Raw genomic sequence first — 13,573 nt, 5'->3', positions numbered from 1 at the left:
GAATTATCTTTGTTTTACTTGGATTCAGGAATGGTCTTTTTTATTAAACCATCTTTTTAGTTTAGTAATTTCATCTGTAACATTTTTTTTTATTAGCTCTTGTGTACTTTCTCCAGAACAGAAGGCAGTAGTATCCTCTGCAAAATACTAGCTTTAGGTCTTTTGTGTCTTTCCAAATTTATAGGTGTTCGCCTTATACAGTAATTTCTTTAAACCATTCTTGCCAGATGGGAAATGCCAAACTATCATACCAGAAGCTTAAAGTAATCTTATTTTGAGGACAATTATCATGCATACTTAATTTGTCATTGCTCAGGACCATCCACTACAGTAAAACATTACGACAGACCATGTATAGCACACCTAATAATGCAGTTTTACCTTTTAATAAACTATAAGCACTGTTGGAAATAAACTTCCACTGGCAGAACAGCGCCCCCACCTGGCTGTGAAGAGGCAGACAATGCACAACATCAGGCTCAGTGCAGGATGTATTTAAATGTAATATGTATAAGCCATGTACTGAAGGAGCCCATTTATCCTACACTATGAGATTTTTGGAATTATTGATTGTACATCAAACAGAGGGTGAAATTACCATACAAATACGATAATTATCGCAAGTCTGGCAATGTTGAGGCGGCTCCACAACAGATGTTAAAGTGGATGTAGCGGTAGCCTGACAACTAGGCTAAATGCTAGACTGTGACTCTGATTCCATCTGTTCTATCCAATTCCATCAATCGTCGGTCATCATTATCATTTAGTAGTGGTGAGTACCTATACATTTTATGATTTGAAATGTGTTCAATAAGTGTATGAGGCATATTTAGGGCTTAAACCTGGCTTTTGCATTTAGCATTTTGCTTGTTAGCTTCTGTCGCTAGTGAACAATGGCAATTGAAGACCTAACCAAGGCAGACAGCACCTTTAAAGGGATTGTTGCAATTCAGTGCAAACAAACAAACAATCTATTAATGAAACATTACAGAACAAGGGAAGACTCTCAAAACAATTGAGCTGTCCTTTACATTAAAAAGAAAACCAGAACTTAAGTACATACATGGATCAAATTGTTGGTACCCTTGTTTGAAAACAATGAAAAACTTACTATTGCCACTGAAATAACTTGAAAGTGACAAAAGTAACAATTAAGAAATATTGAGGAATTTGCCAAGCCACATCAACTCTATTGTTTAAAATGAAGCATACTGAGAAAAGAAGACCTTTGCTGCATCAGGCACAGGGTGTCTTTAATCTGTGCAGAGTACAATGAAATCTCAAGACTTTCAAACATTCTGGGGCCAATTGTGTTGGCCAGTGTCAGAAAGCTTGGTCTCCATGGGTCCTCCAACAGAACAATGACTCAAAACACTCAAGAATTGCGAAGGAAACATTGGACTATTCTGAGGTGGCCCTCTGTGAGCCCTGATTTAAATCCAATTGAACATCTGTGGAAAGATGCTGAGAGCTACAGGAAGTGCTTCATTGCAGTAATTGCTTCAATAGATTGTACAACGAAATATTAGGTCAAGGGTACCACAATTTTTGTCCAGGACAGCTTCATAAGTTTAAATAAATAAATAAAATGTGGAGAAACTTGCCGTGCACACATGTTTTTTTCAAAGAAAGTGGTGGTGTTGATCTGATGGAAATATTTGTGCCTGCCACCGACAAACGGAGCCATGTTATATGCTGTATTACACAGTGGGGGAGAGGTTAAGGGCAGCCATCAATTCTGACCTTGTGTCACGTTTTACACAATTTTACTCACCTTTGGATCCAGTTGCCCTTGACTTATAAAAATATAATCAAGCCCACATTTTTTTTTCTGTCACTCTAAAATGGCTGCGGTTGTTTGCCTGCTACACCATTGTTTGGGTTTGGGTTAAGATATTTTCCTCTGAGGCCAGTATTGATAAATAATACGGTGAGCTGCAGGGAGGGGGCTCACTACTGTCAGATTAAGATTTTAAATGACCATATTGTTATTTTGCAGTACTGTAGTTGTTAAATATGATTTGGATCACATAAATTATCATTTGGATCATGCAACAGAGCAACCATGACTTTTGGAGAACTGAAAACTGAGTGAGAGGCCATTTGTGATTGTATAGTGCCACCTTGTGGTTTTACTGCTAACACTGACTGGACATAAGCAAAGCACATCTAATGCCCTATGGCAGTGGTTCCCAAAGTTTTTACAGTGGCTTACCCCTTCAGACATTTTACCGGAAGCCATTTACCCCCTACTAGTGCAAACATACAGCTTTTAAAATCTTTTTATTTAACTTGAAATATTGGACATAATTAATTGGTTAATTCATTATATATTTAATTCCGGGCCAAAAATGTGTATTTTGCAGGGTAACATTTTGATGAAGTTTCACATGAGCAATGATCAACAGATAACATCTACATCTCTTTTAGAAATATAGAACATAATTAATTGGTTAATTAATTTTGTAGTAATTCCGGGTCAAAATTTTGTATTTTGCATGGTTATATTTTAATAAAGTTTGACATGACCACCAATAAATAGATAAGTAATCATCCTACATATCTTTTATTTACCCCTAGGGGTATGCGTACCCCACTTGGGGAACTTGGGGTGGACTGTATACGGTATTTAAGGCAAATGGTGGTCACAGCAGATACTGACTGGTTTTCGGACCCCTCCGGTCCACCCCCAGTGCAGTTTTATTATTTTATTTTCTATTCTATTCTTTTTATTTTACTGTGGCCAACCTAAGGCACACCTGTGCAATAGTCTTGCTGTCTCTTCAGCATGCCACGCCTGTGAGGTAGATAGATTATGAATCATGAATGATGAATGCTCACTAACACACATTTAGACAGATTTGTGAGCAATATTTGAAAGAGATAGGCTTTTTGTGTATGTAGAAAAAGTTTTAGATTTTTGAGTTCAGCTAATGAAAAATGGGAACAAAAAGTGTTGCGGTTATATTTTTGTTGAGTGTAGCTTGTTTCAAAAAATGAAATAATTCAAATGGCACCCACTTTAAAGAACTTTAAATTCTTAGATGCAGTCAACGGCTGCCTAAAGTCACCAAATCCCTTCTTCAGTTTTGCTTATTTGAGGGTTTTGCTGCCTTCACTTTTGTCTTCAGGGAGTGAAAAGCATGCTCTAATGCAGGGGTGCCCATTAGGTAGTTCAAATTCATTAAACAAATTTTTGTTTGTAACAAAAGCTTATTGTTAAGAAAAAAACAATGGATCGGTACTGGATTGGATCGGCAAAACTATTAAAAAAAATCAAATTGGATCGGAAGCCAAACAATGTGGATCGGGACATCCCTAGTATTTAGTATAGTAGTTTCAAAGTTTACTGGTTAGATTTTTTATATATGTTATATGTTTTAGGTAGATCATTTTGATGTGTGCTACCTGATATACATGTAAAATGTACACAAATACTCAAATACTTTATAAATATATTAAATATAATTTCTATGTTTATTGTAGGAGGCTGACTTTGGGAGTTGGTCATTTTAAAATTAACTCGCAGGCTGAAAAAGTGTGAGCACCCCTACTCTAATGGTTTGTTAATTGTAAAGCCTCTAGTAAATTAGTAAATACTGTATCCTGTATTAATATATTATGCGTGCATTTTCAGCAGTTAGTGATGTGAACTTAAAACATGAACTTTTAAAGTTGTGATGACATCAAAACACGTTAATCTGATTATATTTGCTGTGAAAAATAACTTTTAAAGGCATATTTCCTGTGTTAGATAAGTACTTGATTGCTTTTCACTTTTTGTCACTGAAACCAGTCTCGGAGCAGGAGGAAGTGATTTTTTGCTGAGAAACCTCCCACCTGGAAGTTCCCATGAACTCCACTGAATTCTATATTGTTGTGGTGCAGGTTTGGTTGAATTTCTGTTATTCTATATTTTTTTGTATTATGCCCACTCGCTGTGTTCACATTTCACATTTCCAAAAGACGTCATTTGCAACGGCAGATGCTTCAGTACTTCGGCACATTTCAAGGACAATTGTTTTGCTACTGCGCCTCAGACAAAGGAAAGTTTGGGACTGAATGTGTATTACCAGAGAGTGTTCCTGCCATCAGCTGTCCCGACTATCTTTCCCCGACCGAGATAATACAAGCACTGACGTGGACAAACACGTCAAAAACCCAGAAGGCGTTTGACCGTGGAAAAGCGTGCCAAGGTGGCAGTAAGTAAATCCACATTTTTGTTACATATCTTCTACAAATCTTGCAATAGTAATATCTGTTTTCATACCAAATTGCTAGCTGAATAGCGATCTGTCAGTTTCAGTAAGTGGCGAGGAATGACTATATTTTTGGATGTGTTAGCACAAAAAAATAAAATTGACCAAATAGTAACCTGATGTGCAGGTGAAACCAAAAGAAGGGTCAGGAAGTCGATAATAAAGCTGTCATTTCTTTTTATCCATCATTCATGTAAAAATTCTAAATGTGCATATTTAAAACTGACAAAACAAACCAGGCAAGTACAGATGTGTTGAATAAATAACAACATGAACAACAATACAACAACATTTAACAACAATAAAAGCTTGAGTTCATTTTGAATATATACACATACTGTATATTTTCATATTTGACTGTATAAACCATAAATATAACATGCAGGTCTTTTAATTTAAAACAACCAGGATGTCTTGGACTGAGGTAGGGTCAGGGGCGGGCACAGGGCTGGAACAATGAAACTGTCTGTGTCTGTGTGTGTGGACAAGGTCAGTGTTTGTGAGGAGGCTGGGAACAAGGTTTACAGTATTGGCAATAAAGCTGCAGTGGCTGAGAAACGCTTGTGATTCGATATTTGGGCAGGCAGGGCCATTCTCCCGTCAGTGTCCTAGTCGTCCTGCCCAAGATTTCCTGCTGAGCACGCACACGCATGCAGCATTGATGCGGATGAAACGCCAGGCTGTCCGTTCTTTGAAGATGGTAAGGGCACTTACAAATATGTGTGTGTTGGTGCAGTAGGAGTTCCAGTGGCGACTGTCGATGCCGAGACAGCCCGAGTTTCCCGATTTGGAGCCCTGTTTGCCACCCCGTCCACCCGTTCTTCCCACATTTGCTGTCCCAGAGCCCCTGTGCGTTGGGGTTCGACAGGTGGTCTCATAGAAGAACTGCTTTTTCACCACATTGTTGATTGTGACGTTGGGCAGCACAGTCACCTCATTCCCAGCGATATCTGTGGCTCGAGTCATGTTGCCCACCCAGGTGTTGATGCTGTCGCATACTGAGTACTCTCCTCTGTGCATGGTGTGCGACCCTGCTCTGCGCCTCACCCTCAGCCCCCTCACTCCATCAGTGTCATAACCCTCACCCTCCAAGGCATCATGTGAGGGCGGCACCTCACTGAAGACGACACGGGGTGAGGATCGGTACCGCCTCTTGGAGAAGAGCTTGGGGTCCACCACAGGGATGGAGGGGTCAGGCATGTGTGAGGCTGCCCGATGAGGCCTCTTGGTCCTGTGGTGGCTGGTCCTGTGATGTTCAGCATGCTGGTCTCCCGACGCTGTCGATGTGGTCTGCTGCTGCTGTCCTGCTCTGTGGTTGGCTAACCGTGCACTTTGGGCCAGTCCACCTCCCGTGTTCAGTACAGCCTGGACGCCGATTAGGAGGACCAGGGCCAGTGGTGACGACCTCATGGGCACACGTCCTGAAACCCCACCACAGAACACAATGTATTAAAATAACACTTATGAACTATACAATTTGAATGGGAGGTAACTCAACCTCTTCTTACCTTTTACTCCTAAAGGCTTCTTCAGTTATAAATTCCTGGTGGAGTCAGAACACATTGAAATAAAGCATTCTCCTGGGACCACTCTCATAAATATTCTCTCCCCCAAAAATTTAGGACTGAAAAAGCATTTTGGATTAAAAGTGAAACATTCATGGGTTGACTGAGAATCTCCACCAACAATGTATGCTATATGCACCACATTATTGTAGGACTACACATTCAATGCCTTTCCATGACAACCATGGAAAATATGACAACAACAAAAGTGAGCTTCCATTTCCTATATATTATTATAATGACTGTTTAGCATTATTTAACATTATGATGTCTGTTCCTTCAATGACTGTATGAACGCATAAGTGATGTGAAAATGATTCCAAAATACATACCTTTCTAATTCTACTATGGACTGAATTAAAGTCCAACTATGAGCTGTTTGTTTAGTTTAAACATGATGAATCAAAATTCTCTTTTGACCCCTGAGGGAAATTTGGCACATTACAGTAGATCATTGCAGAAAATTAGCAAATGAATGTAAATAGCACACAAACAAACCCATATGCAACGTGGGTAGGGGAAATTCTCTTCACTTACTGCGCAGCATTAAAAGGGACGGTATGCAACTCGCTCCAAATTAAATTTTTTAAAACTAAAAATATAAGAATACCACCACCACCAGCTGGCATGACAATCAATAATTGTCACAATAAAAAAATAATAATAGGGAAAAAAAATTGTAATTCATTCAGCCAGAATAAAATATTTGGCAGTCATAGCTGTTGGTGAACACGTACATGTGTATCACGAGTCATTGTGTGTTTATGGTAGGCAATACATTAAATGTTGGTAGCTAAACTTTGTCATATTATTAGCTGACAACAAGCATAAATAAGTGCACATGTGTGTGTAATGTCTTACGTACTCAAAGCAGGAAGAGGCGGGATATAATACTATTTATGCTTTCGAATGTTGGTGCCCTCTAGGCAGCTGGAGTAATCTGCTGTATGCAGTCCCTTTAACATGTTGCATACATTACACCAGAGTCATTTAAAGTCACACTTGCAGACATGCAAGCAAGGGATAGTTGTTACAAAACAAAACTGTCTCTTCAGTCCTCAAGCTACAGTAAGTAATCTCAGATTGATTCATCACTAACTGTCACAATATACTGTATAGTCATCTGACCCATACGAAATGTAAAGAAAGGACTAATGGTGCATTATCACTGTTTTTTGTCAGACAAACAGCCATTTTCATCACTTAACAGTTTTATTCTTTGTAGTACTGCAGTGAATAGATTAGGTCGAAGGCGTACATTAGGCCATTTGTAAGAAGATGACACGTCTTGAAAGTCGTACCTGTGGAATGTGTCCAGGTAAAATGGGAGCCCCGGTGGACTCTAGAGCCAGACTCCAGTGCAGGCCGGGCCCCTCATGCCTGCCATCTGGACCCCCCCGAACCACAGTTCTGCAACACACAAGCACGTATTACTGTTCACACAGAGTAATTACTTAGCATACAGATTTAGTATTTAAATGGGATTCCACTGAAATACTTGCAATTTACCACGTATGTACAAGTATTCAGATGAATAGATGGATTATGGAAATGGTGTATATGAAATTATCACAGCAGGAGGTAATGCCGTTGAACTCAGATAAAGAAACAGAAACAAATTGAGTATAAATATAAAAGGTACAATACCTAGAAAAGGTATGATACAACTGATTTCTTTTCCGATTTGATACTGAGTAAAATTCAGGCTGGTATCGGCGATACTGGTACTTTGTGCAAATACACCTAACATGTCCGGTAAATGTTAAAAAGGAGTGTATTTCAAATCATAGCATAGCTCATAAAATAAACAATATAAGCCATCAGATGAATTCATTTATTTATTTTAAACAACTGCATATCATTTAGACAAGGTCTCAATAATTTCCACTTTCCAAAACGTTTTTGAGAATTTATTTTAGAGACGTCATCTGTACTTTTGTGAAGAACGTGTTGGACGTTTCGCTCATCATCCGAGGACCTTTGTCAGCGAAATAACAAGTGCTGGTAGCCTAGGCCTTAAATACAGTAAAAGTGGGCGGAATTGGGGTGCCAACACCCTCCTCCTGTTGGTTCCTTACACTAAGACTGGGCGGAGTTGTGTTCTAATCCTCTCCTGCCATTAGCACCTCCGATCAAAGGGAAGTGTAGCTCCCTGTAGTTGGGTATGAACGACTCTGATACTGGCTTGTTAGCATCTATTGTTCTAGCTCGGCCCTGGCTCCACCTCACGAGCCAGGTAACGTGAGCTATGGAATTGCTGTATCGCCTTTGAGTTTAAATTGAATTTACCAGCTCAACAGGGAGCACAAGCCTCGTGCTGAAAGATACAGCCATCCCATCAGTGGGCATCCCACTGAGAGCGGACATTGTAAGTGATGACTGTTTCTTTATGGTTTTATTTTGTCAATGAAACTTTTATCACTAGCGCTACATGCTAACGCTATGAGAATGGCTTAATGTTTCACTATTGCTGGATCTGCCGAGCGCTATGTTATTCTCTGCTGGGTAGTCAAAGTGAAAAGTAGTCGTCGTCTTGTGCTCTCATGAAGTCTGCCACGATTAGTGGTAGCAAACACTTTCTTTACGTTGCTGTTGTTGACGGAAGTAGCGGTCGCTATGGGCTCTGTGAAATCAATGCGGCCAGGAAGGAAGCTCTGGTAAGGCTTAAAATGAGCAAAATACTGTAAGTATTACACGTTATCATGAATGTTCCTGATACTACATAGTTGTAGAATGTATATAAATGATAAAACGTTGATGTATGTTTTTGGAGGTGTTTTAACAGAGTGCTCTATAGGCGGATTAGGTGAATCCCATGAAGTGCATTATTAGCTGCCTCGTGCTAGCAATTTTTCTCTATTTAGAATGCACAGAAAAGAGAAAGAGATGTGTGTCCATGTCTCACATAATGATTGAGGATGACTGGCAAAATGCCCCCAAAAAAGTGCAGTTTTCCTCCAGTGAAACTTCTGCCTCTATGAGTGTGTTTTTGTACATAACAGTGTTGCAGAGAAAGCACATAAATGCAATAATATGTGCATATATGTGTAATGTCTGTTTACTGACTTTTAATCAAGGGTTAATGTGGACAAATAACCAAGCAAATAACCAAGCAAATCATCTACATCACTGGACTGAGTATTAGTCAAACTACATGGCAAACATTAACAAGAATAAACATCTAAATCAATGAGCAAATGAGGCTGATATCTTTTTTGTGTCAAAAAGTGCTGATATTAGGAGCACTTGACCCATCACCTCTCCCACACAGTTCACCGTGAGCTGACCTCGTCCCTCTCTGTGTACACACACTCACCATGTTTACACACTCACCACACTCACCTGCTTTCTCAAATATGATCAACAACTAGAGGTATATTGTATCAGACATTGTAACTTCACAAAGAATTTCCAGTTTTGTTGTGTGGAAGGTTTCATACAATGGGGTTTCAATAGATTGTGCAGGCATGTGCAACGTTATGAGTGTTTATTCAAAAGAAGTAATCCTTCACACAGAAACACGTGTACATAGATACATGCATGTCATCCAACTTCATTTAGCTATGCATGGGAGATGTCGAAAAGCATATGGCATGGACGCACCCATGACACATTTCTGCAAAAATACTCACGTGGGCGAGTTGTAACCGGGTCAACAATTTCTGGCTTCAAATTTGAACCATTTGACATTTCTTTCATACAGTGGTGTCACCATCACACACCAGGGAAGCCATGTGTGGCAGAATATGATAAATGAAGGTAAGAAATGTTTGTCCAAGGCTCTTTCCAAAAATATTTTGTGTCTAGTGTTGCAGGTGGTGACCAAAAGATGTCAGTGCTGAAAAGCATCCACCTAATGTGTTCCAGTTAAAAATAACCTGATGAATGGAACCAATTTCTTAAATCTTTTTGTAAAAGTGCTTTGGACGTATTTCATTGGACCACGTTTGAAAACATGCCTTTTCCAGACCATAAATATAAATAATTTACTTTACCTTTATACTTTAGGATTTTAGGGGAAACTTTAATGTAACGTTAAGAATGTAGACCTCCATGTCTTTACAGAAAAGCCACGCAGCATTAAGATAAAAGGCATTAACAAAAGGTCATATTCTGGATTTTTATTGTTACTAATTAACTACACTGTTGGAAGCCATCAACCTGTCGCAGGACCCAGCAGAACAGAACAGTGTGTGTGTGTGTGTGTGTGTCAAACATTTAAACAGGTCAAATAGGTTAAGAACATAGTTATTTTTTTCTTCCATAATTGACTATTAAGTAACCATGGGCTTTATATGATTTATTGTTTCAGAATCTGACCCACTGGTTTGGCTTCAGCAAGCTCACATGCACATGGAGGTTAGTCCAAAACAGGGAGTGGGTGATTGAGCCGTGCTGAGATGTAGCGAGGAGAATCCTAATGTTAAAAATATGTGGCTTGTTGCTGCTGGAGCATGCACAAACACTGTTGTATGGGAGCACCAGAGTAAGAGTGGTTTGGAGAGCACCTCTGATGCACAGTATTACTTCCTCACCCCATCAATGAGTTTCTCTTTGTAGTACGAACACAAGATACACGCACCTGCTGACATGTTTGTCTGGTCCAGCTAGCCCTGAGTTCCGCCTGGGCTCAAACCAGGGTCCGCATAATGAGAATTGAGAGCGCTAGCCATCGCGCTAAAAAAGCCTGGACTGTCAACTCGATGTGCAGCGTGACTATTAAGATGTCTGGGAGTGAGGTTTACCAACGTACGCTTGCACAACTGCACCAGCTGGCATTCGTTAAACTCACCCCCCTCAATCCGGGTCACAGCGCCAATGTAAACCTCCTGGTTCAGTCAGCCCACATTCCGCCCGGGGCTTGAAGCAGAGTCCGCAGAATGAGAGCGCTAGCCGTTGACCTCTACATCTCAAAAAACAGTTTGATTTTTATTTTATATTTGATATAACAAAATAAAATCACCCATCAACAAAAAAGAAAAAACAGACCAAAAACAGATGTTTTTTCATATTCGGACACAGAAAGTTTTCATTTTCAAAGTAAGAGCACGATTGATAACAACCGCAGCTGTGTCGTATTTCTGAGCAGACAGCAAATCGTATTTCAAATGCAAGCTTTCTTTCTTCACTGATCACTGCAACAACTGCAACCTCCAAGCCCATTTCGGCAACACTCGGGACATTTCGGCGCAACAATTTCTGTTACGGATGTCCGATAATATCGGCCCACCAATATTATTGGGCCGATATTGGCATAAAAATGTAATATCGATCAACATCGGTATCCGGATTTTTCCTTATAATGAAGCCGATAATAAACATAATGCTGTACATAGGCCTATGGGCTCCTGTATTTTCCCGGCTCGTAAATGATGACCTCATCAAACCGCCTCTCAAGCCTATAAACAAACATGGGTGGCTAGTAGCAAGTTAGCTTGCTCCTTCCATCCATCTTTCCTTCCATCCTAGACATCCTCACTAGTAGGAATGTAACAATTCCCAGAAGTAAGTGACGGTAAAATCTGATGCTGTGTGTGTGTCTGCTTGATTAGAAAATGAAAATGCTGCTTTTTCATATGATATCGGGTGTATTTTCATTCGTATACATGTTGCTAGGTAGATTACTTCTCCTCTTCAATTTCGCATTGGATTTATACTGAGTTTTGGACCACCTCTTGTCAAAAAAAAAAATCTGATGGTGCGAAATATGTTAATTTTGGGCCGGAATTACTGTGCACATGCAATTTGCAGTGTGGCGTGGGAACGAATTCAGCGTGCTGCTGCACAGTGGTGGCTAACGTGGTGGCCAGGTCACTCTCCAGCCACCCCACTGGCCATCTAGACATTTCAGGTATCAACTTATTGCCACCCCTGTGTGAGTAATGGTCTCACCTTGGCCACCCCAATGAACAATTTCTGTCTCCGCCACTGCTGCTGCACTAATAGTGCAATGCCAACATGAAAATTATGACACTTTTCTTCCCTGGACTTTTTGCTGATCAAAAAAATGTAAACGGCTACTCTATTGACTTTTAAAACAAAAGTCACAGCCTAAGAGTAATCGCAAGTATTTCTCTGATGTTTTACAATGTTGTTTACAGCCGCGTTGAGTAGCTAATTGCTGATGCTGTATCCATTAGTTTCACAACAATAAAACGAGATATAGACATACAGTATACAGAAATCTCCTGCAAAGACACTCTTCTGTTGTTGCGCCATGATTACCATAGCTTAGGGCTGGGCGATATTTCGCTATTTTCAAACATCTAACCCGACTGTAGAGAGTACGGTGAGTGCAGCATTCATTAAGATTGAAGAATATATTTCACTTTTTCTACACTGTTAAAATAAAATAAAGTCAATCACACTTCTGTCCATTTAGGAAGCAACACAGATTGACAATCAATTTCACATGCTGTTGTACAAAGGGAATAGTGTGTTTTTCCCACTTTAATTTTGAATCCAGACCTCTACGGGTTAATAAATTTGATTTTCATTGATCATTTTTGTGTGATTTTGTTGTCACAAAGTACTTAATAAGAATAGATATTTTATTCATTCAGATCTAGGATGTGTTATTTTAGTGTTCGCTTTATTTATTTGAGCAGTGTATACTTCTTTAAAAAAGACAATGTACTATTTTATTTTTAGCATCTATTTTTCTGTAAGATTTTTTATATTTTAATAAAATGACTTTGCATGCATATTTGGCTTTGACTTTTGTCTAAACTCACTTTTTGGAAAAATGTGGTATATCGATATTCAACCTAAATATATCCATATTGGTCCATATCGCCCAGCCCTACTACGATGCAAGGGACAGCACCGCCTACAGGCCAGTCCACGGTCTGGCCGTTAAATGGCAACTTCCGAATATGAATATGTCAGAATATGAAAAAACATATGTTTTGGTCTGATTGTCCTTTTTGTTCACTGTTTTACGTTTGTTATATGAAATATACAATAAAAATCCAACAGTTTATTTAAATGTAGTTATTGTTTTTTGACGCTGAAAAAGAAAATGATTGGTTTATTTGAAATACAGATAACAAAACTGAAATTCAAAGCAGTCTTCATCTTCCGTGTCACAAAGCAATAACTACATCTCCAAAAACGGTTTGATTTTTATTGTATATTTCATAGAGAAAAATAAAATCACCCATCAACAAAAGAGAAAAAACAGACCAAAAACAGATGTTTTTTCATGTTCGGACACCGAAAGTTTTCATTTTCAAAGTATGAGCGTGAATGATTACAACAGAACCATTGGTGTTTGTTTTTTAATTCCCATTCATGAAAAGAATATTCAATGATCAAAAAAGCCCCAAACGCCCTTAACCGTCAATTTGATCTACAGTATGTGAATTTCTCTTGGAGATACATAAAGTATCTTTCCATGTATCTAACATACTGTATATCTGTGTTTGTTGTTGTTGTCTGGCCTTCCAAATTAAAATTCATTGGCTACTGTTCAGAGGTTGTTTGGCGTATTCAATAAAGACGCCAAGTAGTTTATATTCCAAGTGAGATAATTTCATTGTGTACCAGCAAAATGAATGCCATCCATCCATCTTCTATATCGCTTCTTCCTCATTAGAGCCGCGGGGGCATGCTGGAGCCTATCCCAGCTGACTTCGGGCGACAGGCGGGGTACACCCTGGACTGGTCGCCAGCCAATCGCAGGGCACATATAGACAAACAACCATTCACACCTATGGACAATTTAGAGTCGCCAATTAACCTAACATG

At 39.3% G+C, this 13,573-nt stretch overlaps 1 protein-coding gene across 2 annotated transcripts in view; it reads right to left on the bottom strand.

Annotated features, from left to right (window-relative positions):
* Positions 1-4,425: 4,425 nt before the first annotated feature.
* ngfa (nerve growth factor a (beta polypeptide)) overlaps positions 4,426-13,573 on the bottom strand; it is a 37,716-nt gene continuing 28,568 nt past the window's right edge. For both annotated transcript variants that reach the window (XM_054789941.1, XM_054789850.1), the window contains 2 exons: positions 7,126-7,234; positions 4,426-5,680 (listed from right to left, as the gene is read on the bottom strand). In XM_054789941.1, the coding sequence (XP_054645916.1) occupies positions 4,860-5,669 (810 nt within the window). In that variant the 5' untranslated portion in view covers positions 5,670-5,680; positions 7,126-7,234 and the 3' untranslated portion in view covers positions 4,426-4,859. The remainder of the gene's footprint in view (positions 5,681-7,125; positions 7,235-13,573) is intronic.

The sequence above is a fragment of the Dunckerocampus dactyliophorus genome, chromosome 1 (genome assembly GCF_027744805.1).
Source record: "Dunckerocampus dactyliophorus isolate RoL2022-P2 chromosome 1, RoL_Ddac_1.1, whole genome shotgun sequence".
NCBI lineage: Eukaryota > Metazoa > Chordata > Actinopteri > Syngnathiformes > Syngnathidae > Dunckerocampus > Dunckerocampus dactyliophorus.
The sequence above is the reverse complement of the archived record's forward strand: the minus strand, read 5'-3'. Positions and strand labels throughout refer to the sequence as shown.